Raw genomic sequence first — 26,750 nt, forward strand, 5'->3', positions numbered from 1 at the left:
CAATATAAATGCAAAGAGCAGAGTCTTTATTTTTAACAAAGAGATGATTTTTATACGTTTTCAGTGGTTACTTAGAGTTTGTTACAAAGAGTACGATTGGTTACACAAAAGACGTATTGTCTTGGGGTGACTGTATGATGCCTATATCCCCAAATTGTCTGTTCTGTTGGTGTTGAATATTAAATTCTTCAACTTTAAGACTGGTTCCAGGAGTGAAAGTGCAGAGGGGGGAAGAAGAAGTGCAGAGTTTGTTATCAGAGACTGCACTGGCTCCCCCGCATTCCTGCTCTCAGACTGTGTTGTCTGCGGTGGACAGCGAGAGAGAGCTCTCCTTTGCTCTTGGTTAGTTTTTTGGCTAGCTGAGGCAGAGAAGCCCCCTGGATTGTTTTTTTGTTGTTGTTTTTTTTTTCCCATTTTTTTTTCTGTTTTCCTGGAACTGTTTGAACCTGCTTTGGACTGAAAACCCAGAAGAGCACCGGGAGCTCACACCTGTGGCCCACCGGGCCTGGCCTGGGCCGCAGCATTCCCCAGCACCAGAGGGACTGAGAGCAGACTGAGTGAGCCAGGCAGCCCACGGAAAGAACTCTTCTAAATCTGCCATCTCCTCGGAACGGCGAGAGGTTTTGCTGTGTGATATTGTTCATTGTTGCGCTGGGAGGTGTGTTGCCTGTTGAATAAACAGTTCTTTTTTTTCCACTTCTCTCCAATTTTTTTTTCCTTTTCCTTTTTCCCGAGGGACCTCATTCAGAGGTTTCCTCCCAAATTTGCCCTAAATCAGGACACGTATATATGTTTATAGTAATTCTATTGGTTCATCTAAGATCTATCTTTCTACAGTCTAGTTATTGCGTAAGATACTCTTTGAAGTGGACATGGTATGTCAACTAAACAGGATCTTGCTTCCCCAGATGTCTTTTCCTTTGTTCTTGCTTATCTCAACGTTAAAATTTATGATTTTGTTTTTCTCCTATAGTCACGCCAAGGACACGGTAACCTTGAACAGCCCTTTAACATAACTAAGGTAGTTTTCTATAGACAGGCTGCAGAGCCAGAGCTCCTACTAGGCCGCCAACATCTCCCCCTTTCTTTTCAAGAACAGCATTGGCCATACGTCGAATTTGAAAGGAAAAACCCTGGATGATGCAAGGTCCCATACATAACACAATTACTACAATTAGTACAACAATAATTCCTATCTTAAGGATATATTTTACCCATGCAGAAATCCCAAAAGACATTAACCCGTCATCAAGGGGGTTGTGATTGACAGTAATCTTCTTAGCGTGATCTTGAAGCCATTCTAGCTGCTTCTGGATTGAATCACTATGATCGGACAAGTTAAAACAACACATTCCTTCAAAATCTTCACAGCCTTTACTTTGGGCCAACAAAAGGTAATCAATAGCTGCTCTGTTTTGAAGAATAGCTTGTCGGAGACTACTCATATCTTGAGCCATTTGGGACAGAACTTGTGTAGTGACATTGGCCTGTTTAGCTGTCCAGCACGCTAGGTGTTGGATCTCAGTTAGCGCTTGTGTTGTTCCCACTGGGGGTAGTAACGCTGCAAAAAATCGAGCGGTTCTACTCCATAGTTCCACTTCATCATTGCATTTATCATCTAATTCCGAGACTTGTCGTTTTTCCCTTCGATTTTTGGAAATGTTCCAGGCAATCAAATGATTATAAGAGGGTAGCATTAAAGATAACTTGCCAAGGTAACAAGGACCCCCATAAGCATGATGAGGTATTCCTTGCCAGGCTCTATCTCCACAGATTAAATATAGGCCTTGAGGTAGGGAAAGGGGCTTAGAAATGTCTAAGTGAATATGACCTGAACCCCACCCATAGGGGGATGATCCACAATGTTCACTACTATTGTAAAACTTACGAGGGGTTAGCCAGACGTGTTTTTTAGATTCGTTAATGTTCCAACTAGTCTGCCCAAAATACACACATCCGGAGTGATTTGCTTTTCGGCTGTCTAGTAAATTTAACTCTTGAGGATCCCATGGCAGGGTTGTATTTAGAGATTTGATTATTTTTGCCAGGCAGTGACTGTTGTTTTTTACTTCTGAGCAATTGATAGGGGGGGCTATAGTGATTTCTTGTGGTTGTACCGGTGACCCAATGAGGCAAGTTTTAAATGGGTCAGTGGCTGCACTAAGATGTAAACAAAAATTTGTGTTACCAGTTTTGTTGGCCCAAGCGATCCAGAAGTTCTCTTGAGGGAGGGTGATTGATTGCGAAAAGCACTGGGTAAGAGTCAAACATAGTGTTAGTAGCTTAATTAGCATCATTATTGCTATGGATTTTGAAGGCAACAGTATATTGGCTAGATATAATAATAGTACAGCAAGCTGTCTCAACTATTTTTGTATAATTTAAAATATACCACGCATGCAATGCTAAATTCCTTTCTTCTATTGATTCAAATAAGCTTATAGCTTCACTAACAGTTAAGTCAGGCAGTTTTAACCACTTTCTAAGTGATTCTAAAGGTCTTACTGATTGGCGTTCCTGACATGCATTACATCCATAAAAGCAAGTATAAATATCACTGGAGTTATACTCCCTTTTACAATTTCCACATAAGAAAGTTCCTAATTTCCATACTACACAACTGCAACGAGGAAATAATACTTCTTGTATTCTAGACCTAAGATATTTCTGTACTAGTCTATGCAAATCAATCACATCTGGAAAGTCGGGGATATTAGGGTGTGTTCTTATTGGTTCCTTGAGAATAATGATTAGGATCGGGATGAGATCTTGCACTCTATTCTTCCACCGTTGAATTTGGCTCCTTGTCTTCTCCAGTTTCCCCAATCTTTGATATCCAAGGCTTGACCCACTTGGCTGGGATCCAATTAGGTTTAGCACCTGTTAATACACAAGCATAACCCTGTCCCCATGTCAATAATTGGTGGGGACCAGTCCATTGTTGTGATTGGGGTTCCCATACAGATACTTGTATCTTATGAACAGTCAAAGATTCATCCTTGCAAAAATGCAGTGTAATGGGCAACATTTGGGTTTTTAGCTCAGGGCGTTCCATCCACATTTTCCAATTGTGGACATACAATGTTTTTGCTACGATTTCTTGTGGAGAGAGGGTGACATTCCCCTCCCTTTTTAAAGCAGAGAAAAGGCGTTTAAGGTCTTGATGTTTGCGTTCTACAATAGCTTGCCCAGTACTATTGTGAGGTACTCCTGTGACATGGGTAATGTTCCATCTACGTAGGAACTCACGTGAAGTAGAACTAACATAATTAGGACCATTATCTGTTTTTATGTGTTGTGGGACACCATGCACTGCAAAAGCTTCTAACCAGTGTCTGCAGGTTGCCTTACTTTTGGCGTTTATCATAGGCATTGCCCATACTAGTCTGCTACAGGTATCAACAGTGACATGTACATGTTTAAAGCGTCCAAATGATGGCACGATTGTGACATCTGATTGAAACAATGTTCTAGGGTGGAGACCACGAGGGTTCACTCCTTGTAACTGGATTGGGGGTAGTTTTGCACAATCAGGACAACATGCTATGATACCTCGTGCCTCTCGTTTTGTTAGATGGAATTCCTTCTGTAGGCTTAATGCTGACTGGTGAAAAAAGGCATGAGAGGCAATGGCAAGGTCAAAATTACTGAGTCCAATGGCTGGTGAGGATACGATTTGGTCAATTTTGGCGTTTCCTTCTGATAAAAACCCTGGTAGATTGAGATGGCTGCGGATATGTGTTGAGAAAAAGGCATGGTGCCTGATATTAATTACATTTACTAGAAGAATGAGTTCATGATAAATTAAGGAGTTTGAGATTCGACCTATTAATGCATCCTCAATTCTTTCCAAGATAGAGGCAACATACAAGGAATCGCTAACGAGATTAATTTCTTAAAAGTCAAAGTGTTGAAAAGCTAAGGTTACAGCCTTGAGTTCAAGTAATTGCACTGATCCTTCCGGATGTTGGTAAACTACGACATCCCAGTTGCCATTTTTCCATATTGCATATCCGAACCTTTTGGTCCTTCCACTGGCATCAGTAAAAACAGTGATCGCATTGGGAATTGGCTTAGAGTTTCGCAATGTTTGACCTTTTAGTGGGAGGTTAGTGGAAAACAAGGCATGTGACGGATAATGATTATCAAGTTCTAAGCCAATAGTGGCTGTAGTGAATGTATACGATAGTGATTGCCATTCAGTGCAAAGAGACAAATTATTTATGGGCACATAAAGAGAAGATGCATCAACTCCAAAAACAGTACGCACTCGTTGGCGTGCTTTCAGAATTAAGGATCCTAAATGATCAATACGTCTTGTAAAAGAGGAAATGGGGTTACATGCTAAAAACACCCATTCCAATAAGAAGAAAGTCTTGAATGATTCCTGCCCAATTATAGCAATTTGTTCAGCAGGGTAGTTAATGATATAAAGGTTTATTGGTATGGTAGGATCAAACCTAAAAGCAGTTGTACAATGCAACTTTTTAGCAATTATTTGCAGTGCTTGTTTCCCTTCTTGGGTTAATTCCCTTTTATCATTAATGTCCTTTGAACCTTGCAACAATTTTCTTAAAGGATCTAAGTCTTGATTTGAAATACCTGCCCATGCACGTATGCTTTGAATGTCTCCTAGAAGCTTTTGCACATCATTGACTGTTTCAATATTTGCATGTAAAGTTACCTTTTGAGGCACAAAGCGAGCTTGTGTTATTTTAAAGCCCAAGTAAGACCAAGGGTCGGAGAATTGCACCTTTTTTTCTGCCACTTTCAATCCCCACTTTTCTAATTCTAGCAATAATTCCTTTTGTTTTAAGTGGGGTAATGGAAATTCACTTGCGACTAAAATGTCATCCATATAATGATATGTTAGAAAATTTGGATTATTAAGTCTCCATTGATGTAAGGCTTGGTCTACAAACCATTGACAAATTGTAGGACTATTTTTCATACCTTGAGGGAGTACCACCCACTCATATCTTTTCATAGGTGCACTGTAATTAATGGAGGGCACACTAAATGCAAATCGTTTGGTATCTTCAGGGTGCAACGGAATGCTAAAAAAGCAATCTTTGATATCAATAATAAACAGGTGATAGTTTTTTGGTAAACCAGCTGGCGATGGCAAACCTGGTTGCAGAATTCCTAAAGAGTGCATTTGATTATTGACTGCCCTTAAGTCATGTAAAAATCTCCATTTTCCTGACTTTTTTTGTATAACAAAAACGGGGGTTTTCCAGGGACTCATAGAAGGTTGTAATTGACCAAAGGCTAATTGTTCTTGTACTAATGAATGGAGATGCTCTAATTTATCTTTAGTGATGGGCCACTGAGCCACCCATACTGGTTGGTCAGATTTCCATGTTAGTTGTATAGTGGGTCGAGCACCTATCGGCTCAGTGGCCACCCCTGAAAATGTTGGTTGGTTAAAATGACATTCCATTGACTAAGTGTGTCTCTACCAAGGATCCAAAGAGGAGTGTCTAGTACATAAGGTTTTACTACAGCCTTGTTTCCCTCTTTATCAGTAATTTCTACGAATTCCTGACTTTGTAAAGTACGGGTGGTTCCAGCAACTCCTAAGATTTGCTCATTTAAGAGTGTAGTGGGCCACTGCTGAGGCCAAGCAGTTAGTGGTATTATGGTGACGTCTGACCCAGTGTCTAGCATCATTGAATGTTCAAGCATTTTGGAATCATCGATATTATCTGAATACAATTTTACGGTTACTTGCCGGGTCGGTCTATCACTAGTCATGACTTGAGCAAAGGCAATTAAGGGTCCAGTACTACCAAAACCACCAGATCTTTGTGAATTAGTAGCTGTTGGAACCTGGGGAAGAAAAGGAACAAGTTGAGCAATTACACTACCTTGTGGAATGAACATTGGTGGGGAAAAGACTTTCACTACTATTCTGATAACACCACTATAATCAGCATCAATTACACCAGGTAAAACGAAAATGCTGTCTAAAGTGGCCGACGATCTCCCTAGCAATAATGTGGCCATACAGCCACCTAGTGGACCTTTGGTAGTACTATCAATGACGGTAACAGAATCATCAAAAATAGTCACGGAGTCTCTAGTTACCAAATCGACTCCAGCGCTCCTTTTTGTGGCGGGGAGCATGTTGTAGAGACAGCCATGGCTACTGAGGGGTTCTTTTTGTTCGCAGAGCCCCCCTGGCGGCTCATCTCGTTTCCCGCCAACGGTGTCCCATCCTTTTTAAATTTGGATCGGCATTCATTTGCCTTGTGGCCAAACTTTTCGCATCGGCGGCAAGTGCCGACAAATGATGTAGATGTGAGGTTCGTATTGTTATTTTGTTGTTGTTTTGCCAAACGTGAAGGACAATGCTTTCTAATATGTCTGGTATGACCGCAATTATAGCATGTATTGGGAGGGCCTTTGTCCCCGTTCCCTTGCTTGTGTGCTTGAGTAATGGCTGCAGCTAAAGCAGCAGCATGAATTCGAGCTTTGTCCTTTTCAATTTCTAAAGGGGCTCGTGAACATTGTTCAATCATTTGTATTATTGTCATATGAGCTGGTAATGCTGCTAATAATCTCTTGCAGGTGGCATTTGCATTTTGCATAGCTATTTCTTTTACTAAAGTATCTTTCATATCAGGAGGGACATCTGGTGCTACCTCTACTCCTTCTTTAATTCTGTCCACAAAAGACAAAAAGAATTCATCTTCCTTTTGCTGAATATGTAAATAAGGTTGTCGAGGCTTACCTACTTGGGGCAAGTTGTTAAAAGCTTCTAAAGCAGCAGACTTGCTTTGAGCTAAAATGCGAGCCCCTAACATTGCCTGTCTTTGTGGATCGATGAATTGACCATTTCCCATAAGCATATCTAGCGTGGCAAAGCGTAGAGGATCGCCTTGCGGCAAATTGACATTATCTAATTGTTTAAGCTCCAATCTTTGTTGCCACTTTGTTAAAAATAACATATAACTAGTAGGTCCTAGTATAAGCTCAAACATAGCCTTAAGGTCGGCAGGGAGGAGTTCTTGATATTTTAGCAATGCTTCCACTTGCCGCCTTATTATCAACACCGTAGTCCATTACAGATTTTTGAACCCTTGCTATCATTTGCCAGTCTAAGGGCTGCCAACCATTATTACCACCACTTCCTCGCACCACCGGAGCTGAGACAAACTGAAAATCTCCCGTCAACTCAGCATTTGTTACCACTCCTTTCCACCTCTTATTCATGTCAAAAGAAGGGTCTTTGGGGATGCAAGTTTAGTCAGGACCTTTCCCTGAGCCTCCCAAGCCTCCCGAGCCTCCTGAGCCTCCCTCCCCTCCTTTGTTCCACCAACGCTGAAAAGAGTCATTAAAGGTAGTTAACAATCCCGTCCCTTCCTTTTCTGTAGAATGAGAAACATTTGTGTTTTCAATTTCAGAAAGCATTATTGGGGGTAAACCTTTAGATGTTAGAAATTGATTTGCAGTAGGCATATCCCACTCCCCCACCTTAACCAAATTGATAATGTTCTGTCGGCGTTGAGATGTAGAAGTATTCGGTGCAGAAAAAGAATTTTCCTCTAAAGTTTTGAGGCCGGAGAGAATGGCGTTATGGGCCTTTTTATATGCTTCCCGAATCGTTTTACTTTTGGAACCCTTATCAAGCCGCTTCATTTCACCTAACAGTTCAAGCATGGTTTCGGTCTGCTTTTGCAGTGTGGACTGTAAATCGTCCGTGTCCATTTCTGTTTCTTTGGGAAGAGGCACAGTCGCTGGGTCGAAAGTGGGAGGTGAGGGCAGATGTAACACGGGGTCCGTATTAGTGGGATTAGCGGGCGCTACGCTCATTGTTACTGGGGGTGCCATAGGTACCGAGGGCGCAGAGGGTGCTGTAGGTGCCGGGGGTGCAAAGGAAGGCACATTATGAACATCGGTAGGGTCCCAGGGTGGTATTAAATCATCATAGGGGCCACGGGCCTCAGGGGCTGACACGTACGCGGGTGGGACAGTAGCAGACTCTTGGGTGAGTTTACCAGCTACGGCAGTGACCATGGTCTGTGCTGCGAGTTCCAGCTCAATTTCAGCACCCATTTGTTCAATTAACATGCGCAGCTGTGGGTACGTAGGAGCTAAGGATTTTACCTCCTTATTCCCAGTTTGTATAGCTTCCCACAAAGCTGCCCCAACTTCTTGCCAAGTAGTCGCTTTAAAAACATCGGTAGAGTCTTTTAAAAAAACACGACGTTTAGCCCAATACAGTAAATTCACGAGCAAAGACCGATCAACAGTCTCTCCTTAATTTTGGGCAAGTCTCATTAAGGCATCACCAGCGGGCTGCGGGCTCCACACTCCCAAAGGACTCTGTCTTAATAAACAGAAAGGGGGAGGATGGGATAGAGGGTGTGGGGATGCATGGCAATGAAAATATCAAATGTTCAATTAACAAGGTTTGGAAGCCACTAGGCCGTTTTAGGCTTGTGACTACCAGAGGTTTTCATTTCAGGTCACCTGATTGGACAGTCATTACAGTGGACTTCCCTAACAGTACACAGGACGTGACGTTAAACCACATGAAACTGGACAGAGAGTACTTTCTTGTCGGGGACACAGCACACACACGCCTAGAGATTGAGGTGGCTCCCATGATCATCAAGGGAAGCATAACTGGCCTCATTCTCCTGGCACGATGTCCTCTACCACCATATTACCTGGCTGAGGGACAAATCCTTGCCCAGGCCATTCCCGTTCCACAGGAGGTCCCAGTAGATGAAAAATCACCTGAAGTCTACTGGGCAGAAGTGGTGGGTGAGGACAAGCCTTCTCTGGCATGCAACCTAACCTGTGGATCAGATCGCCTCCATGTGGAGGGGGTACTGGACACAGGTGCTGATGTGACTATCATACCCGAAAGGATGTGGCAGTCACATTGGGAACTTCAGCCTGTGGCAGGCAGAATCCAGGGTGTAGGAGGATTCAAATTGGCAAAAATATCAAAAAGCATTGTACAAATTGAGGGGCCGGATGGAAAATTGGCTAGCATCCGTCCATTTGTTACAGATTATAAATGCCCTCTATGGGGGAGAAACACCATGTCCCAGTGGGGGGTGAAATTGATTATTCCTAAAACTCCTTGGGATTTTTAGAAGCGGCCACTGTGAGGCGCCCTACCCAAAAGTTGAAATGTCTAGATGATACCCCAAAGTGGGTAGCACAGTGGCCGATGAGTAAGGAGAAGCTCAGGGCGCTTGAGGAGCTTGTGGAGGAACAATTGGCTAAAGGCCACATAGAAGAGACCACAAGTGCGTGGAATTTCCCGGTTTTTGTGATAAAGAAACCAGGGAAAGACAAGTGGAGGCTGCTCCACGACCTCCGGGAAATAAACAAAGTAATTGAGGACATGGGGTCTCTCCAACCTGGAATGCCTTCTCCAACAATACATCCCAGAGATTGGCAATTGGCTGTTCTAGACATCAAAGACTGTTTCTTCCACATTCCCCTACACCCAGAGGATGCCCCAAGGTTCGCCTTCTCGGTTCCTACCATCAATCGAGAGGCCCCAATGAAGCGCTACCACTGGAGAGTTTTGCCCCAGGGATTAAAATGTAGTCCCTCCATCTGCCAGCGGTATGTAGCCTCATTGCTGTCCCAGGTGCATGCCCAGAGAGGGGAGGCCATCATCCTTCATAACATGGATGATGTGCTAGTGTGTGCACCCGATAACTCTCTACTCCAAGACACACTTGACCTAGTGGTTAAAGTTTTAACCTCTGCTGGATTTGAATTGCAGGAGGACAAAGTCCAAAGGATGCCACCTTGGAAGTACCTGGGCCTGGAAATTACTGCACGGACCATTGTTCCGCAGAAATTGGAAATTAATTGTAATCCAAAAACCTTAGCAGCTCTCCATTCCCTGTGTGGGTCATTGAAGTGGGTTAGGCCCTGGCTAGGCCTCACTAATGAGGACAGAGAACGTCTCTTCAATTTATTGAATGGGGAGAGAGAGCTGCTTTCTCCCAGGGAACTGACCCCAGAGGCAAAGACGGCAATCGAAAAGGTACAAAAGACCTTAGGACAGAGGCAAGCTCACGGTTACCAGCCCGAGGTGCCCTTCAAATTCATTATCCTAGGCAAATTGCCACATTTACACGGTTTAATATTCCAATGGATCAAGGAGCAGAGAGAGTCACTCTTAATCATAAAGTGGGTCTTCCTCTCCCACCAAAGATCCAAAACTATCACTAAGCCACAAGAGTTAATAGCACAGCTGATTCGGAAAGCAAGGATCAGACTGTATGAACTAGCTCGTTGTGACTTCACATGTATTCACCTCCCTGTTAAACTGTCTGAGGAGGGAAGGAACTCTCCTGTAAGATTGACTAAAGAGATGTTTGAGCATTTGCTCCAGAGCAATGCCAGTCTCCAATTAGCCCTGGACAGCTACAGAGGACAAATATCAGTCCATGCCCCGTCTCACAAGCTGTTTAATGAGGAATTCTACCTCGTTCCTCGTGAGGAGTCGGAGACCACTCAAAGCTCTCACAGTGTTCACGGATGCATCTGGGGCGTCCCACAAGTCGGTGATGATTTGGAAAGATCCTCAAACTCAGAATTGGGAAGCTGATGTTAAGTATGTGGAGGGATCACCCCAGGTAGCTGAACTGGCAGCAGTCGTGAGAGCCTTTGAAAAGTTCTCAGAGCCAATAAACTTGGTGACAGACTCAGCCTATGTAGCGGGGGTAGTGTTCAGGGCAGAGCAGGCAGTGCTCAGAGACATCAAAAATGAGCAGCTTTTCAGGTTGCTTTCCTAACTAATTTATTTGAATTCTCATAGAGAACACCCATTCTATGTGATGCCTGTGAGATCACACACAGATTTGCCAGGTGAAATTGCAGAAGGGAACCGTCAGGCAGACTCCCTTGCAACCCCAGCAGAACAAGCAACCCCAGCAGAACAAGCACGCTTTCTTGACGTCTTCCAACAGGCAAAGCTGAGCCACCAGCAGTATCACCAGAATACACCAGGTCTAATGCGTCAGTTCCAGCTAACACGGAGTCAGGCTCGAGCCATTGTGGCCACCTGTCCCACTTGTCAGCTGCACAACATGCCCTCAATGGGCATAGGGGTTAACCCCCGAGGTCTTGGCAGTTGTGAGGTATGGCCAACAGGCATCACACACATTCCTAGCTTTGGTCGCCTCAAATATGTGCATGTTAGCATAGACACATAATCAGGCGCAGTCTATGCCTCTGCCCATGCAAGAGAAAGGGCAGTGCACGCCAAACAACACTTAGTGCAAGCCTTTTCTGTATTGGGGATCCCTAGGGAAATCAAAACTGATAAGGGCACAGCGTATAAGTCCAAGGAGTTCCTAGAATTCGTCCAGAAGTGGGGAGTGGAACATAAAACTGGCACCTCCCACTCCCCCACAGGCCAAGGTGTAGTTGAGCGAGCTAATCAGACACTCAAGCAGGTTTTGGCTAAACAGAGCAGTTCAACTGCGTGGATGTCTCCACAGCAGAAGCTCTGCAAGGCCATGTTTACTATCAATTTCCTAAATTGTTCATTTGAAAACATGAGTCCACCTGTGGTACGTCACTTTAACAGTAGTAAACAATTCAAGTTATCCCAACATCCTCCAGTTTTGATTAGGGACCCAGAAACCTGGGAAATCAAAGGTCCCTATGAGCTTGTTACCTGGGGGCGTGGCTATGCGTGCGTATCCACTCCCTCAGGCCCTCGGTGGATTCCCCAAAAGTGGGTGAAACCGTATGTTCCCAAACATCCTGCTCCAACTGAGGATAACGAGGAGCAGGTAGCTATGGCTTCAAAAAGAAGATGCCGCCGGAAAAAAGGAAAAGAAATCCTCATAGAGGGTGGCATTCCGGCAGATAGAGACTTTTAATAGGTTTTATAATGTTTGTCTTTTCTTCTAGAGAAAAGCTTCTCTTCTCTCACTCCTGTGATGAAGCCCATCCAAGCTGTCTTCCTGTTAACACTGAACAGTCTGGCAGCTGCCTGGATCGTCCCTCAGCCACGTCAGAACATCGGGGTGACCCTGGCACAGACGCTCCAACAAAAAAACATATGTCTGTCCACAGCAGCAACAGCAAACCGGACAGGCCACACTACAAAATCGTGCTGCTATAGATTTTCTCTTGCTTCTGCACAGACATGAGTGCCAGGAATTTGAAGGACTGTGCTGTATGGACCTGACCTCAAAAGCTCCTAACATCCATGCTGCCCTCCGAAACATGAACAACTTGATTGGAACAGTGAAGCAAGAATCTGAAGATTGGTTCCATGGACTGTTCAAAGGCTGGGGGCTCACAGGGTGGTGGACATCTATAGTCAAAACAATTATGTTAATTTTTGTTATTCTTTTTCTTGTAATAACGGTGTTCCTAATCCTACGTCAGTTTTCAAAGCCATTAATAGTCTCATTCCCTCTACCTCAGTAGTCAATCACATAGAAATGAAAAACTTGGAACAATCTAACCCTCCCACCAACTACAAGTGGTGGGCAAAATCATCATTTGAATGAAACTAATATCCTTATTTCAACTTTATGAAACAAAAAACAGGGAGATGTTGCGTTTCCTAGATACATTGTAAATGGTACATTCCGTGACCCCTGCTGTGCCCTGTATCTTGGTCCCACTCCCCTCCTGGTCACACAGAGCTGGCTGGGATCCAATTTCTCCCCGCTCCCCCTTTCCAGACCCTAGAAAAGATCAGTACCCCCTGGCCTCGCACTCTTTTCTCTCTTTTTCCCTCTTTCTGGCTTTTTTCCCACTTTTCCCCTCCCTTTTCCCTTCCCTTTTTCACTCGCTACCCACGAGAAATGAACCTGTAACTTTATTAGGGGAAAGAGCCTCTTTTGATATCTTATTTACATCCATGAGGCAAGGGCCCAGGGGAACTTCACCCTAACACCTGAGCTAGACCAGAGGAAGGGTGAAGAACCCCATTTTGGGGCCAAGTAAAAGCCTCACCTCTGCGTGGCCAGTTGGCCTTTTTCCAGCGATCCAGCGATCCCCACAGAGCATTAGCTACCATCCATGAGTCAGTGTAGAGATAAAGCCTTGGCCACTTCTCTCGTTCAGCAATATCCAAAGCCAACTGGACGGCTTTTAGCTCTGCGACCTGACTCGATCCACCTTGTCCCTCTGTAGCTTGTGCAGCTTGTCGTGTGGGGCTCCATACTGCAGCTTTCCATTTCCAGTTAGTGCCTACAATTTGGCTGGAACCATCCGTGAAGAGGGCATATCATCTTTCAGTCTCCGGTAGCTCATTAGTGCCTACAATTTGGCTGGAACCATCCGTGAAGAGGGCATATCATCTTTCAGTCTCCGGTAGCTCATTATATGGTGGGGCTTCCTCAGCACGTGCCCCTTGCTCCTCTTCTTCTTCAGAAGACAATCCAAAACTCTCACCTTCAGGCCAGTTTGTAATTATTTCCAGAATCCCAGGGCGATTTGGATTCCCAATATGAGCGTGCTGAGTGATGAGGGCAATCCACTTGCTCCATGTGGTGTCAGTGGCGTGATGTGTGGAAGGCACCTTTCCCTTGAACATCCAACCCAGCACTGGTAATCGGGGAGCCAGGAGGAGTTGTGTTTCTGTGCCAATCACCTCTGAGGCAGTTTGAACTCCCTCATAGGTGGCCAAGATCTCCTTCTCTGTGTGAGTGTAGTTGGCTTCAGATCCTTTGTAGCTTCTGCTCCAGAATCCCAGTGGTCGACCCCGAGTCTCCCCAGGCACCTTCTGCCAAGGGCTCCAGGACAGACCATGGTTCCCGGCTGCAGAGTAGAGCACGTTCTTCATATCTGGTCCCGTCCTGACTGGGCCAAGGGCTACTGCATGAGCAATCTCCTGCTTGATCTGGGCGAAGGCTTGCTGCTGCTCAGGGCCCCTCATTCAATGCACGATAGTCTACGGTCAATCTCCATTCTCCTTCAGATTTACGCACAGGCCAGATGGGGCTGTTGAAGGGTGAGTGGGTTTTGCTGACCACCCCTTGACTCTCCAGTTTACTGATCATTTCATGGATGGGAATCACTGAGTCTCTGTCAGTACGGTACTGCCAATGGTGTACTGTTGTTCGGGCGATTGGTACCTGTTGCTCTTCAACTCTCAGTAGTCCCACAGCAGAGGGGTCATCTGCAAGACCAGGCAAGGTTTTCCGTTTTCTAATGTTGTCTGTCTCTACAGCAGCTATCCCAAAAGCCCAGCGATATCCTTTTGGGTCTTTGAAATATCCATTTCTAAGATAGTCTATGCTAAGGATGCATGGGGCCTCTGGGCCAGTCACGATGGGGTGATTCTGCCACCTGTTCCCAGTTAAACTCACTTTGGCCTCCACTACAGTCAGCTGCTGGGATCCTCCTGTTACCCCAGAAATAGAGATGGATTCTTCTCCTACATACTTTGATGGCATCAGAGTCCATTGGGCGCCGGTGACAACCAAAGCCTTATGTTTTTGCGGGTCGGATGTGCCAGGCCATCGGGTCCACACAGTCCAATAGATCCGATTATCCCTCTCCTCTACCTGGCTAGAGGCCGGGCTCCTCTATTCCTGATCTTGGTACATGTCGCTCTCTTCCTGTAAATAGGTTCTTGAGGTCACTTCAAGAGGATCAGTCATATCCTCATTCTGATACTGTCTGGAGTTCTGTACACGAGAGACTGGAGCAGCATTGACTCTAGATGAGCTTCTTGTGGTAGGTGTCCCTCTTTTCAGCTCACGTACCCGGGCTGCTAAGGAGGAGGTGGGTTTTCCATCCCACTTCCTCATGTCTTCTCCATGCTTCTGAAGGAAAAACCAGAGGTTACCTCGTGGAGTGTGTCTTCTCTCCCTGCCTGAGGATTGCCGGCTCCTAATGGCAGAAACTCTTGTTGGTTCTGGAGAGATCTGGTAGTTGTTTTCCTTAAGTTCTTTTTTTTAGTTTCTGATGGCCCTCTTCAATCAAGCTTCAGACTTGCTCCACCAGCCTTGTTTCCACGGATGAGACATGGGTACGAAATGGGGCTGTGACAGTGTCCTCATCAATTCTTAGTTTATTGGCCAAGACGCCTACCATGTCCTCACCTTCCCTCCACTGCAGCGTTGCCAGGTAACGGGAATACATCTCTAATCTAAGCCGTGCAAATCTCAACCACATCTGTGACGTGCACCGGACACAGTCTGGGCTCTTAGGAAATCTCTCATCTTCTGAGAAAATGATCTCCAGCACGGCCAATTCCCTCAGGCATCGGATACCTTGTTCTATTGTGCTCCATTTTCCTTGGTGCACCTGGAGATCTTCTTTACAAAGGTATCTGTCCTTCACACTTGTCAGCAGTCGCCTCCAGAGGCTGAGAGTTTCTTGGGTTCTCCCAATCCCCTGGTCAATGACCACATCCCGGGACAGAGATCCCAGTTGCCTGGCCTCACTTCCATCCAGAATGGTGTCATTGGCTGCAGCACCTCGGTGCGGAGCAGCCAGGTCAAGATGGACTCATTTGTCTGGTGAGTGAATTCCCTCCGCAGGTCACGCAGCTCACCCAGGGATAGAGAGCGAGTGATGATTTCTGGCTCTGTCTCTTCTGCTGGGTGCGAAGGTCCTGCCACGTCCTCGTCAGTCACTATGCGGACTGATTTGCTCTTTGATTTCTTCTTCTGAACGGGGGCAACTGCTACTGGTCTAGGCTGTTCTGGTGCAGTGATGGTTTGTGTGGAGATGCTGATGGCGCTTCTGGATTTTTTTCTCCTCTGTGGCAGTCTGCGTAGACATGGACACTGTTGCTTTGTGTTTGGTTCTTCTCCTCTTTGTGATATTGTGTGCAGACGTGGACGAAGTTGATTTGTTTCTTTTTCCTCTTCCTCAAGAATACGCAGCAATACACCATGTAGTGTTTTATTTCTAAGCATGTTGTAGGCTGTGCAGAGGAGACAAAGCAGAACTAACAACAATATTATGCTGTCCTTAGCATCCAGCGGGAACTCAACATTTCCAAAAACTACTGAATCAGGCCGGAAAGATTGGAAAAATCATTCTTTACCCCTCCCCCCAAGGGCTGGGTGTGATTGTTAAAACCCCGGATGTAGCAACCTAGACTAGGACAAGCAAACAAAGACGAGAATATATTCGGAATTATGTTCATTGCCTCAGAAGTTATAATGCAGTAGACATAATAGGCCAATAAAGCAATTTTTATACCATATCCTGGTCTACACAGGAGCATTACAGCTGGCAGATAGTTCCCCATGTGTGGAAAAATATAGACAACAAGATATAAAACCCATGTAAGCATGTTGAGAATCATGGTGAATACAAAATTGTAATACTGACCTTTCTCAGTACCCTTCGTGCCCCACGTTGGGCGCCAATAAATGTGTTGGTTTGAAAATAAAACCAGTGCGAGACTCCAAGTCAGTCATACAATTTAATAGGAGAAAAAAGAAAAAATAAAATACATGCAATAATATAAAAGAAAAAACCACCAACAAAGTCAGAAATACAACCTGACACCCTGTCAGTCAGGGTGTTGGTAGCATTCCATATAAATGGTGGCTGCAGTCCTCCTGGATGACAGATGTGGTTCAGTTGAAGCAGTGCTCCTGTAGAAGGCGTAGTTTTCCTCCGAAGATCCAGCGATGATGTGGAAAAAGGTCCGACTTTCCTCTGGGATCCAGTCGAAAGGACTGCCTTGGTGTTCCAAATCTCACTTTTTATCTAGCTAGGAAGTGTTTGGCTCCTCCCCCTGTCTGGAGCATCTCCCAATGGGATGATGTAATCTTATCAGTCACACAATAGGACTTAATGGCCCATTAACAGAATATATCTTCTGGAGGAAGGATGGTGTTGGGGGTTGAATGCTTCCTTTTTCTTTCTGTGGAATTTCTCCCATTGTTATACTAAGTAATTGCGGCTACACCTTAAAATGACAGATAATATTCTCTTGTAGGGGGGTGGGTGGAGGGGTAAGGGGGGGAACAGGAAAAGGAAGGGTGGGACGCAGGGTCTGGAGCAGGGGACTCACTCTGGCTTGGCTCGTGGAGTGGGAGTACAGCCCGGGGCTCCGGTCTGGCATCTCCCCTGCCATCCCAGCACTGAGATCCACGCTCCTTGCCGTTGGACATCGCTCTGCTGCTCTCCCATCTCACCCTACTATCTCCAGACACCCTGCTGAGCATAACGAACGACACCGTGAGGGGGAGTCACTTTCCCAGCCTCTCTCACCCCTGGGACGCTGCCGCCATCACTCCAGCCCTCTTCAACTGCGCGGGACCTGCCCTGCCCCCACAGCACCGGTAACTGAGCGCAGGGAGACGGCCTGCCGCCAAAAGGGACTGGAGCTGAGCTATACTGTTCTGTTCTGTTGTCAATTTTTATAGCTGTTGTTGTTTTTTCTGCCTTGTTAGATATCAGTATAGAACTGTTACCCTTATGCCCACATCTCCTGCCTGAAGGCTTCTGATTTGGACCTAAAATAATTAAAAGGGAGGGGGTTGCATTCCGCATCTCAGGAAAGAGGTTCTTGCCTTTCCTTAGCAGATACCTGTCTTTCAAACCAAGACAATAATACAACATAATATAACATAACAAGGTGATTTTAAACAGAATTATTTAATCATATAATTTCCTTTATCTAGTGTCCATGCTTCACTTCAGAGCTTCATATTCTGGTTTATGCAAACCCCAATGCTTTTGTGATTAACACGAATCTTTTATCAATTGTCACAATTTCCCCACTTCTCTTTTTTTATCCCATTGATTTGTGTTCTGGTTTCAAATTTTGTCAGTACCTCTTGTACTGCCATTAATTTTGTTGCCTTCTCAGGGTCTATTGGTATTGTAGCAACTTGCATTCCTTGAACCACCGACTGGATTAGTCGAATGAAGCATGGAACAAGACAAGGGATGAACAGTAGTCCTAATAATGCACATGTTAACATAAATCCTAATTTCTTCCACCAAGTTTCCCCCAACAGGTTATTCCGTCAATTATCATTAAGCATAGAGTTCCCGGTTTGTACAGGTACATGGCTATTCGTTTTATTTCTTCTGCAATTTTAGTAATTACTTCACCATTATCATTAATTTCTAAGCAGCATTCAGAATTATTAAACTTTCCACACACTCCCCCTTCTTCAGCTAACAGATAGTCTAGAGCCAGTCGGTTTTGATATACTGCTGCTCTAGTTTGGGTAAGTTGTTTAGCTATCAATTCCATTGCTCGGGCTGTCTGGTTTGAAGTAATTTCTACCATGGCTTGTAGCCTGATAATTCTATTTAGCATATAAATTGGAGTGCGATAGCCCCAGCTCCCATCTTGAGCCCAGGTAGCTGGTCCATAATATTCAATAATTCGTTCTGGGGGCCATTCATCATCCTTTCATATTTGTGTTCCCCCTATGTCTGTGCTCCTTTTATTTCGATACAAAGTTTCATACAAAGGAACTCCTAACACTCTATTACCCTTTTCCTTTGGTAATGTAAAAAACGCAGGCTGGATAATCCCTAGAGTACATGTCCCTCTCCATCTTTTTGGTAGGGTATTATAAGCTTTTTTCCCACAGATCCAAAATATTCCATCTGGGGCTTTCCAGCTTAGTTTAACTGATTCAGGTTGTTGCCAATAGGTCCTTACACTTTTTACTTCTTCATATGGGTTGGCTCTATTTTTATTATACCAGCATAGTCCTGTAAAATTGTTCTTTATACAGTTACCTTTACTTAACTTTGCCCAATATCCTTCTGGAGCTTTGGGCCACCAAGACTGTTTGCTTGCATTTATAATCAGGATAGTCTTACAGGGGGTGTGCCCCACATATTGGGTAAAGTTAGTTCCCTGACATGTTATACATACCTCTCCTATTACCTCATGACTTAGAACCCACCCTTCAGGTCTATTGACTCCCCTTGATATTTCCGTTTGATTCCACTGTAACAACTGCTCTGGGCCCAATCCCTCCCCCCTCCATGGCCAGTGTTCAGTCATTTGCATTCCTCCACAGATCCAACAGTGAGTTCAGTTCAGTTCAGTAGTGATTTCTTTCATTAATTCTACAAATAAATTTTTCCCCAAGGTGGGCAAGTCCCGTTCGCTGAGTTGTTGTTTTATTTTCTCATACAAGTTAAAATTTCCCCCATGGTTTGTCTTTGTTCCTTTGAACACCTTAGTTATATTTTTTATCAATTCTTCCTTGTAGTGATCTTGCACTCCTCCCTGATCTGAATATCCCCACATACCTTCTTTTGTGAAGCAGAGGTGTGTCTCTCCTACTGGACAACTTTGGTATGCTGATGGAGCCCACCCTCCTTTTCCCAAATTGGTGGCTCCCCAGTAACTTCTTCCCATAATAGTGCAAGTTTCTAAGTTGTGTTTATTATAGCAGGCCGAATTGATATGTGTATGGAAGGCAAGGGTGGATACCGTGCATCTGCCATACTTAATTGTCTGGTAACACTTGGAACAAGCATCAGCACTATTTCCTTTTATCATCATTAGCAATAGGATGACTCCCATGACAATTTTCATCCCTCTGCCTCCCTCAAGGCCTACGGGGTTGCTGCCAGTAGCCGAGGTTTGTTTAATCTTCTCGGCAGCAGGGAATATGTCCTGGGGTCTCCCACATTGTCTTTCTCTTTTGGTAGTGTTTCTTAATTTTGTCCCAGCTTTTAGCTTTAACATTCCAGTACAAGGTACAGCAGTAACAGCACAGTATACACAACCCTTCTGACACTTTCTTGTCAATACCTCTGCTCTGGCTCTCTTTTTTTTCCTTATTCCTCCCACCAGTTATGATCATCAATTTCGATTTCTCCTTGTGCTGATAGGGTATTAATACTTTAATAGTTTCCTTACATTCATTTCTTCTACACTGGACACATAATGCGAATGGGGGATACCCACCATAGGAATAACACCACAACAACTCAGTACAATATGGACACCTTTTCTTGATGAACAGGCTACACCCGGGTTTGGGGCAGGTGACTTTCAGTCCTGATTAGGAGACCTTTGAGACGAATTGATCCGGTATTGACATCAAGTCTTCCGAATTCGCACTTTGAGGTCTCCAGGCTCAGATGTCACTGGCCAACCTGCAGTAGGAGGGGTTACAGGACCCTTGCCTCTACTCACATGTCCATCCCTTTTCAGCTGTCCTCACAGCTGTTTCAGTCGTTAACAGAACTAAATACAGTCTTTCCCATTTTGGAGCTAGATTTTCTTCTTTCCATACTTTCATTAACACATGTTGTCCTGGCTTAATTTTATGTATGGCAAATCCTAGAGGGACAGTTTGAGCTAAAATCCCCTTCTCTCTTAATTCTTCCAAGATTTTGCTGATTGTTATTATGTAATTCTGAAGAGAAGGGTCCTGAACTAAGGTCGGATCAAGGTGTACTCCTTTAGGGTAAGGCATACCATACAGCATTTCATATGGTGAAATCCCTGTTTTTGAATTTGGCATTGTTCGTATATTAGACAGGGCTAGTGGGAGGCACTTTGTCCATGGCATTTTAGTCGCAATCATTAATTTTGACAGCTGTTGTTTTAATGTTTGATTCATCCTTTCAACCCTCCCAGAACTCTGAGGGTGCCAAGGTGTATGATACTCCCAGATGATGCCCAGCGCCAAGGTCAGTAATTTAAGCACCTTTGATGTAAAGTGCGTCCCCTGGTCTGAGTCTATTGCTTGAACCAGGCCATACCTTGGGATTATGTGTTCCAACAATATTTTGGCTACCACTTGTGATGTGGCCCTAGCTGCAGGGTATGCCTCTACCCAGTGGGTTAATTGGTCTACTCTCACTAGTAAGTATTTCCACCTTCCTATTTTTGGTAATTCTGTAAAATCTACTTGTATTCTTTCAAAGGGCCTGTAAGCAGTTTTCCGTCCTCCTAACGGACCTTGTCGCATACCTTTTTTATTAATTTTCTGACAAGTTAAACAACCCTGTACACTCTGCTTTGCAATATCAAAAATGCCGATGCATGCAAAAAATTTTAAAAATTGGTCTGCTAGCGCTCTGGTTCCCCAATGTGTTTGTTGGTGTACTTGTTCAATAATTTGTCTGGCCTGGGTCTTAGGTAAAATTTCCCTGCCATCTGGTAAAACCCATTTGTTCTCATGCTGTTCTCCCTTTAATCTTTTTATCGCTTCTTTTTCCTGAGGACTAAATAGCTTCTGTAATTCCTGGTTGGGGCTGAGATCTTTAACTGTAGTACTTAATACGGAAACCGGTTTTTGCTTCAATGCTGCTTTTTTTGCTTCTTTGTCAGCCAGATTATTCCCCCTTGTATGGTAGCTTGTTCCTTTTTGGTGCCCTCTTATATGGACCACAGCAATTTCAGTGGGGCCCCTAAGAGCCTCTAGTATTCTAACAATTAATTCTTGATGTATCAACCCCTGTCCTTGAGTGTTAATTAACCCCCTTTCTTCCCAAATTTTACCAAATGTGTGGACTATGCCATAGGCATACTTAGAATCTGTATATATCATCCCTTTTTTATCTTCTAAATAAGATAATGCCGTATAAAGAGCAAATAGTTCACAAGCCTGAGCGGACCATGCTGCGTTTAAGGGTCCAGATTCTAATAATTTCAATTCTTCTCCTCCTACTATGGCATATCCCGATTATTTTCGTTTTCCTTCCACCACTCAAGAAGATCCATCTATAAACAATTTTACTCCATCCTTAAATTCAACTTCTCCCAAGTCAGGTCTAATTTTTGTTTGTAATTCTATAACATCCACACAATCATGTTCTAAATTTTCTCCTGGTTCCCCATATAGGAATTGTGCAGGACTTTGAGCAGTTGTTGTTCTTAGCTCCAAATCTGGGGAAGTGATTAGAATAGCTTCATATTTTAATATTGGGGCATCGGTTAAGCATTTCTCAGCTTTTTGATTCAGAATTCCCCTTACGTTATGAGGGGTGTGGACCACTAGGGGTGCCCCAAAGGTAATTTTTCGGGCTTCTTCAATTAAAAGTGCTGTGACCACTAGGGCCTGGAGGCATGTGGGCCAACCCCGACTGAAAGGGTCGAGCAGTTTAGAATAATATCCCACTGGCTTTCTACTGCCTGCCCATTCCTGGGTGAGTACCCCATATGCTGTTTGATCAGAGGTATTTACAAATAACTGAAATGGTCTCTCCAAGTCTGGGAGACTGAGTACAGGGGCTTGAATTAAAGCATGTTTGACCTTTTCAAAACTTTTATCATCCTCTTCTGTCCATTTTAGGCAATTAGTGGTAAGTTTTCCATATAGAAATTTTACTTTCCCACTAAATCCCTCTATCCATTGGCGACAATATCCCAGCAATCCCAAAAGTTTCCTCACTTCTTTTTTGGTTTTTGGAGGTCCCAGACTTAATATTCCAGAGAATATATTAGGATCCAATTTCTTTTTCCCTTTACTTAGACAATGTCCCAAATATTTTACTTCTGGTTCTGTGAACTGTAATTTGGCTTTGGATACCTTCAATCCCTGTTGTCCCAAAAAGTTTAAAAGTTTTATAGTCCCATTTCTAGTAGATTTCTCATCTTTTCCTGCTATTAATAGATCATCTACATATTGTAACAATTTCACCCCATCTGGTGACTCAAAAGACTGCATTAATTCTTCTAGGGCTTGTCCAAATAGATTAGGGGATTCTGTAAAGCCCTGAGGCAATACTGTCCAAAGCAGTTGTTGTTTCCTGGCCTTATCAGGATCTTCTCATTCAAAGGCAAAGTAATCTCTACTACTTTCTTCTAATGGGCATGCCCAGAAGGCATCTTTTAGATCTATTACACTATACCAAGTGTAGTCAGGGGACAACTGGCTTAAGAGTGTGTAAGGGTTTGCTACTACAGGAAATTTGGTAACAGTTTGCTGATTTATAGCTCTCAAATCCTGTACCAATCTGTAATTCCCGTCTGTCTTTTTGACAGGCACAATAGGAGTATTATGTGGGGACATACATGGTTCCAAAGCCCCCTGTTGCAAAAGGTTTTCTATGAGAGGCTTAAGGCCCCGTCTCCCTTCCAGAGATATTGGATATTGACGAACTCGGATAGGCAAATCGGGATCAGTGATTTTCACTTTGATAGGTTTCATTTTTAACTTCCCTATTTCTCCAGGGGTGTACCACACCTCAGGACATATTTGCTCCTCGTCCTTTTGAGTTAAAGCAAAAATTTTAAGCTGACCTTGGGATACTTCAATTTTCAAATCCAATGCTATTATTAAATCCCTCCCCAATAAATTATTTTCTGCCTCTGGCAGTAACAGCAGATCTTTTAATTCAATTTTGGTTTGGGTCTCAATTTGCACGTTTTTAATAATAGGGACCCGAAATGGTTCACCTTTTGCTCCAACCACGAGTGCTGTTTCTCTACTAGGTTTACACCCTTTTGGTAGGTGTTTAATTGTGGAATTTTCGGCTCCTGTATCTACTAAAAATTCCACCTCCTCCCCCTGGGGACCAATCTTTAAATTTATCAAGGGCTCTTTGGATGGTATGGTCCCTAATACATACAGCCCCTGACACCCCTATTCATCTTCCTGGAACATTTTTTCATCCCGTATCCATTCTTTACAATTTTTCTTTATATGACCTTTCTTGTTGCAGTAAAAGCAGGTTCGCCCTGGTGAATTATTTCCTGCTTCGTTTCCTTGTTTTGGTGGGGGTTTTCGTGGTTTTCCTCCCCCTTTCTGCTGGGTTTCTTTCTGTGTTTCACGAACTGCAGCTATAAAGATTTTTGCTTTTGCTTTCTGCTTCTCTTCATCCCTCCTTACATAAACTTTTTGTGGTTCTATTAGCAATTCTTGTAACCCCCGATCTTGCCAATCATCTAACTTGTCTAATTTCTTTCTAATATCTCCCCATGATCGAGCAACAAATTGGGTTTTGAGGAGTGCCTGACCCACTTGTGTATCAAGGTCTATCCCGGAGTACATTTGGAGATCTTTCCTCAGCCGCTCCAACCAGTCAGTAGGGGATTCATCCTTTTTTTGTTGTTCACTAAAGGCTTTATTAATATTTTGTCCTTTCGGAACTGATTCTCAGATACCTTTAACGAGTATCCATCTTAAGTCCATCATATTCTGGCGATGGACATAATTCTGATTATCCCAGTTAGGATTATTTAATGGCCATTTCTGGTCTCCCCTAGGTCCAATCTGATGCTCCCGGTCCCATACCCTCATTCCAGCCTGTCTGATCATTTCCCGTTCTTCCGTGGTGAATAGGATACTTAATATAGATTGTAATTCCATCCAAGTATACATACTTGGTCCGAGGAATTGATCTAGTCTCTCTGATACCCCTATAGGATCTTTTAATAGTTTTCCCATTTCTTTTTTAAAGTTGCTCACTTCCCCTGTGTTCAAGGGAACATTTACAAATCCAATTAAGCCAGTCTGTTGTCCTGCTAATGGCACTTCCCTCAGGGGGTAAAGGTGAGCCTTTGTATTGTTATCTCCCTCCTCTCTGGTGATACTATCTCTCCTGGTATTCCTTTGACTGGAGCGAGTTCTTAGAGGTATGGGAGTACCAGGAGGAGAAGTGGGTGCGTGGGGGGGGTCTCCTGTATTTTCTGTATTATACAGAGGTGGGAGATTATCGAGGGGTTCCCAGGTAACCTTTTTTTTATCTTCATCCTCTTTTTCTTTTAAAGTATATATCAAGGATGGCTTGGACTGTTTTGCCCACAGGGCAGCATACTCACATTCCTCTCTGTTAAATGGTTCTTTATGAGCCACATATGTATTTAATGCCCCACAAATCCAACCCTCAAATTATCCGAACACGGGCCAGTATAGGTTATCTTTACGGATCATTTCTCTGGTCCACTCCACCATGCAATATTGAATCAATTTTTCTTTACTTTTTCCTCTGTATACCACCCCTGTGTCCCAACATTTTAATATTACTCCCAAAGGGCTGCCTGGTGGTATTTCTGGAAACCTACTTGTTTTGTCTTTATTTTCCCAGTCTCCTTGTGGACCAAATGAACTTGAACCTCTTCGTGAGTCCCTGGGACTCAGAATCTTACTCCCTCTTTTTCCCATTTTTACCTCAAGGGACTGTCTTGAGGTGTTTGTACTCCCCGATGTGTTCCGCCCAAACCCCTGCCTCTCCTTGGGTCAGGATGGACTGGAACCCACCTCTACCTGGGCTGGGATGGGAAAAGCAGCTTTTCCCTTCTCCCTCCGTGACTGGTGTGTTGCAATCAGCTTTTGTTTCCTACCCCTTCCCCTCGCCCCCCCCCCCCCCCCCCGCCCCGCGCCTTCCCGGGTCCTGCCTTTGCCTGGACTAGGATGGGATGGACCTAGCCTCTACCTGGACTAGGATGGGAAGGACTTAGCCTCTACCTGGGCTAGGACAAGAAAATCTCTCTCTCCCTTTGTGCTCACTCACTTCGTCCTGTCACCAGCCAGGTGCCTGGCGGGATGCTGTAAATGCAGATAGAAGGACTCCACTCTCGCTTCGCAGCAAAGGCCACGTCTCATTCAGACAAACACACAGTCATCCCCACCAAACCAGACAGATACTCACAGTCCGATGCTCCTGTCTGGGTCTTCGTGCACAAGAATTACAGGTGATTTTGCCGCGGTCTTCTGGGGAGATTTTCCTTGCTCAGTCTATATGGTGCGGTACGTCGATGGGTCCCGAGAATCACTGACGAACCGGGGCCAGAGCAGTGGGGAGCCTCCCCAAAATCGCAGTGCCTCTCAGGGCTCACAGGACGTCCCGGGTTTCGGCACCAAATTGTTATAAATGAGAGACAAAAGTATCAATATTCAGCAAAATTTTGGATTGCGTTATTTGATATAGAAAGAGCAAACAGTGCACTGGGGAACGCGAGGGGTCACCGCCCACTCCACACTCCACCGAACCTTGGTTTGCAGCCTCTTCTTATACTCCGATTCCGCGTTGTAATCAATAATTTTTGGGGTTTTTTTGATGTCATAATTTTGCCAGGTAAGCAGTGGTGGTCGAATAAACATCCTTACACATATTCACAAAGCCTCCGGGCGATAATCAGTCACAGATAGCCATCTGGTCCTTGTAGATAACCACCAGAGAAGTTCTGGAAGTCTGGTCCTTGAGATAAGCAGTATTGACCAGACAAAGGCAAAAAGGGCTTTTTGGGAAGTCCGATTTCACAAGCTGGCAGCCGATACAACTTATTTGAAAAACATAATATAATATAACATAATGCAATATAACATAATACAACATAATATAACATAACAAGGTGATTTTAAACAGAATTATTCAATCATATAATTTCGTTTATCAAGTGTCCATGCTTCACTTCAGAGCTTAGTATTCTGGTTTATGCAAAACCCAATGCTTTTGTGATTAACATGAATCTTTTATGAATTGTAACATCTGCTTCCGGGTGTGTGGGCCACCATGAGCCCGCAGGACACTGTGGATTGTGGATGAGGCTGGGCTGGCCCCCCGCGCCTCGTTGGTCTGACAGCAGCAGGAGTGGCATCCGAGCAGCATCTCCTGAGGGCCCAATGGGGGGCGGGGAGAGAGCCGGGAGTGACCCTGAGCGACACCGGAAGTGATATCCGTAGTGCCCGGAAGGCCAGCGGTGGAGTCGAGTTTCACGGGTAGGAGGCTGCTAAGCTGCTTTGAAAGCTGGAGCTCCTCTGCTCTAGGACAGACTGGGAGAGCTGAGGGTGTCCAATCTGGCGAACAGAAGGCTCCAGGGAGACCTTCGAGCCCCTTGCAGTGCCTGCTGGGGCTCCAAGATAGCTGGGGAGGGACTTTGGAAAAGGGTC

At 44.4% G+C, this 26,750-nt stretch overlaps 2 protein-coding genes across 2 annotated transcripts in view; both read right to left on the minus strand.

The window, feature by feature from the left end:
* Positions 1-2,524, minus strand: part of LOC148220092 (syncytin-2-like) — a 118,184-nt gene extending 115,660 nt beyond the window's left edge. The window contains exons 1-2 of the mRNA XM_088155776.1: positions 2,506-2,524; positions 1,112-1,831 (exon numbers count right to left, since the gene is read on the minus strand). Of these exons, the coding sequence (XP_088011902.1) occupies positions 1,112-1,831; positions 2,506-2,524 (739 nt within the window). The remainder of the gene's footprint in view (positions 1-1,111; positions 1,832-2,505) is intronic.
* A 3,445-nt stretch (positions 2,525-5,969) lies between these two features.
* Positions 5,970-8,076, minus strand: LOC148220093 (endogenous retrovirus group K member 7 Gag polyprotein-like). Its single transcript, XM_088155777.1, is given in 4 exon segments — positions 5,970-5,990; positions 6,153-7,047; positions 7,049-7,245; positions 7,843-8,076. Coding segments are annotated over 4 exon segments (1,347 nt in total).
* Positions 8,077-26,750: the final 18,674 nt, after the last annotated feature.

Source organism: Sturnus vulgaris, chromosome W (assembly GCF_052056855.1).
Source record: "Sturnus vulgaris isolate bStuVul1 chromosome W, bStuVul1.hap1, whole genome shotgun sequence".
In the NCBI taxonomy this organism is placed as follows: Eukaryota; Metazoa; Chordata; class Aves; order Passeriformes; family Sturnidae; genus Sturnus; species Sturnus vulgaris.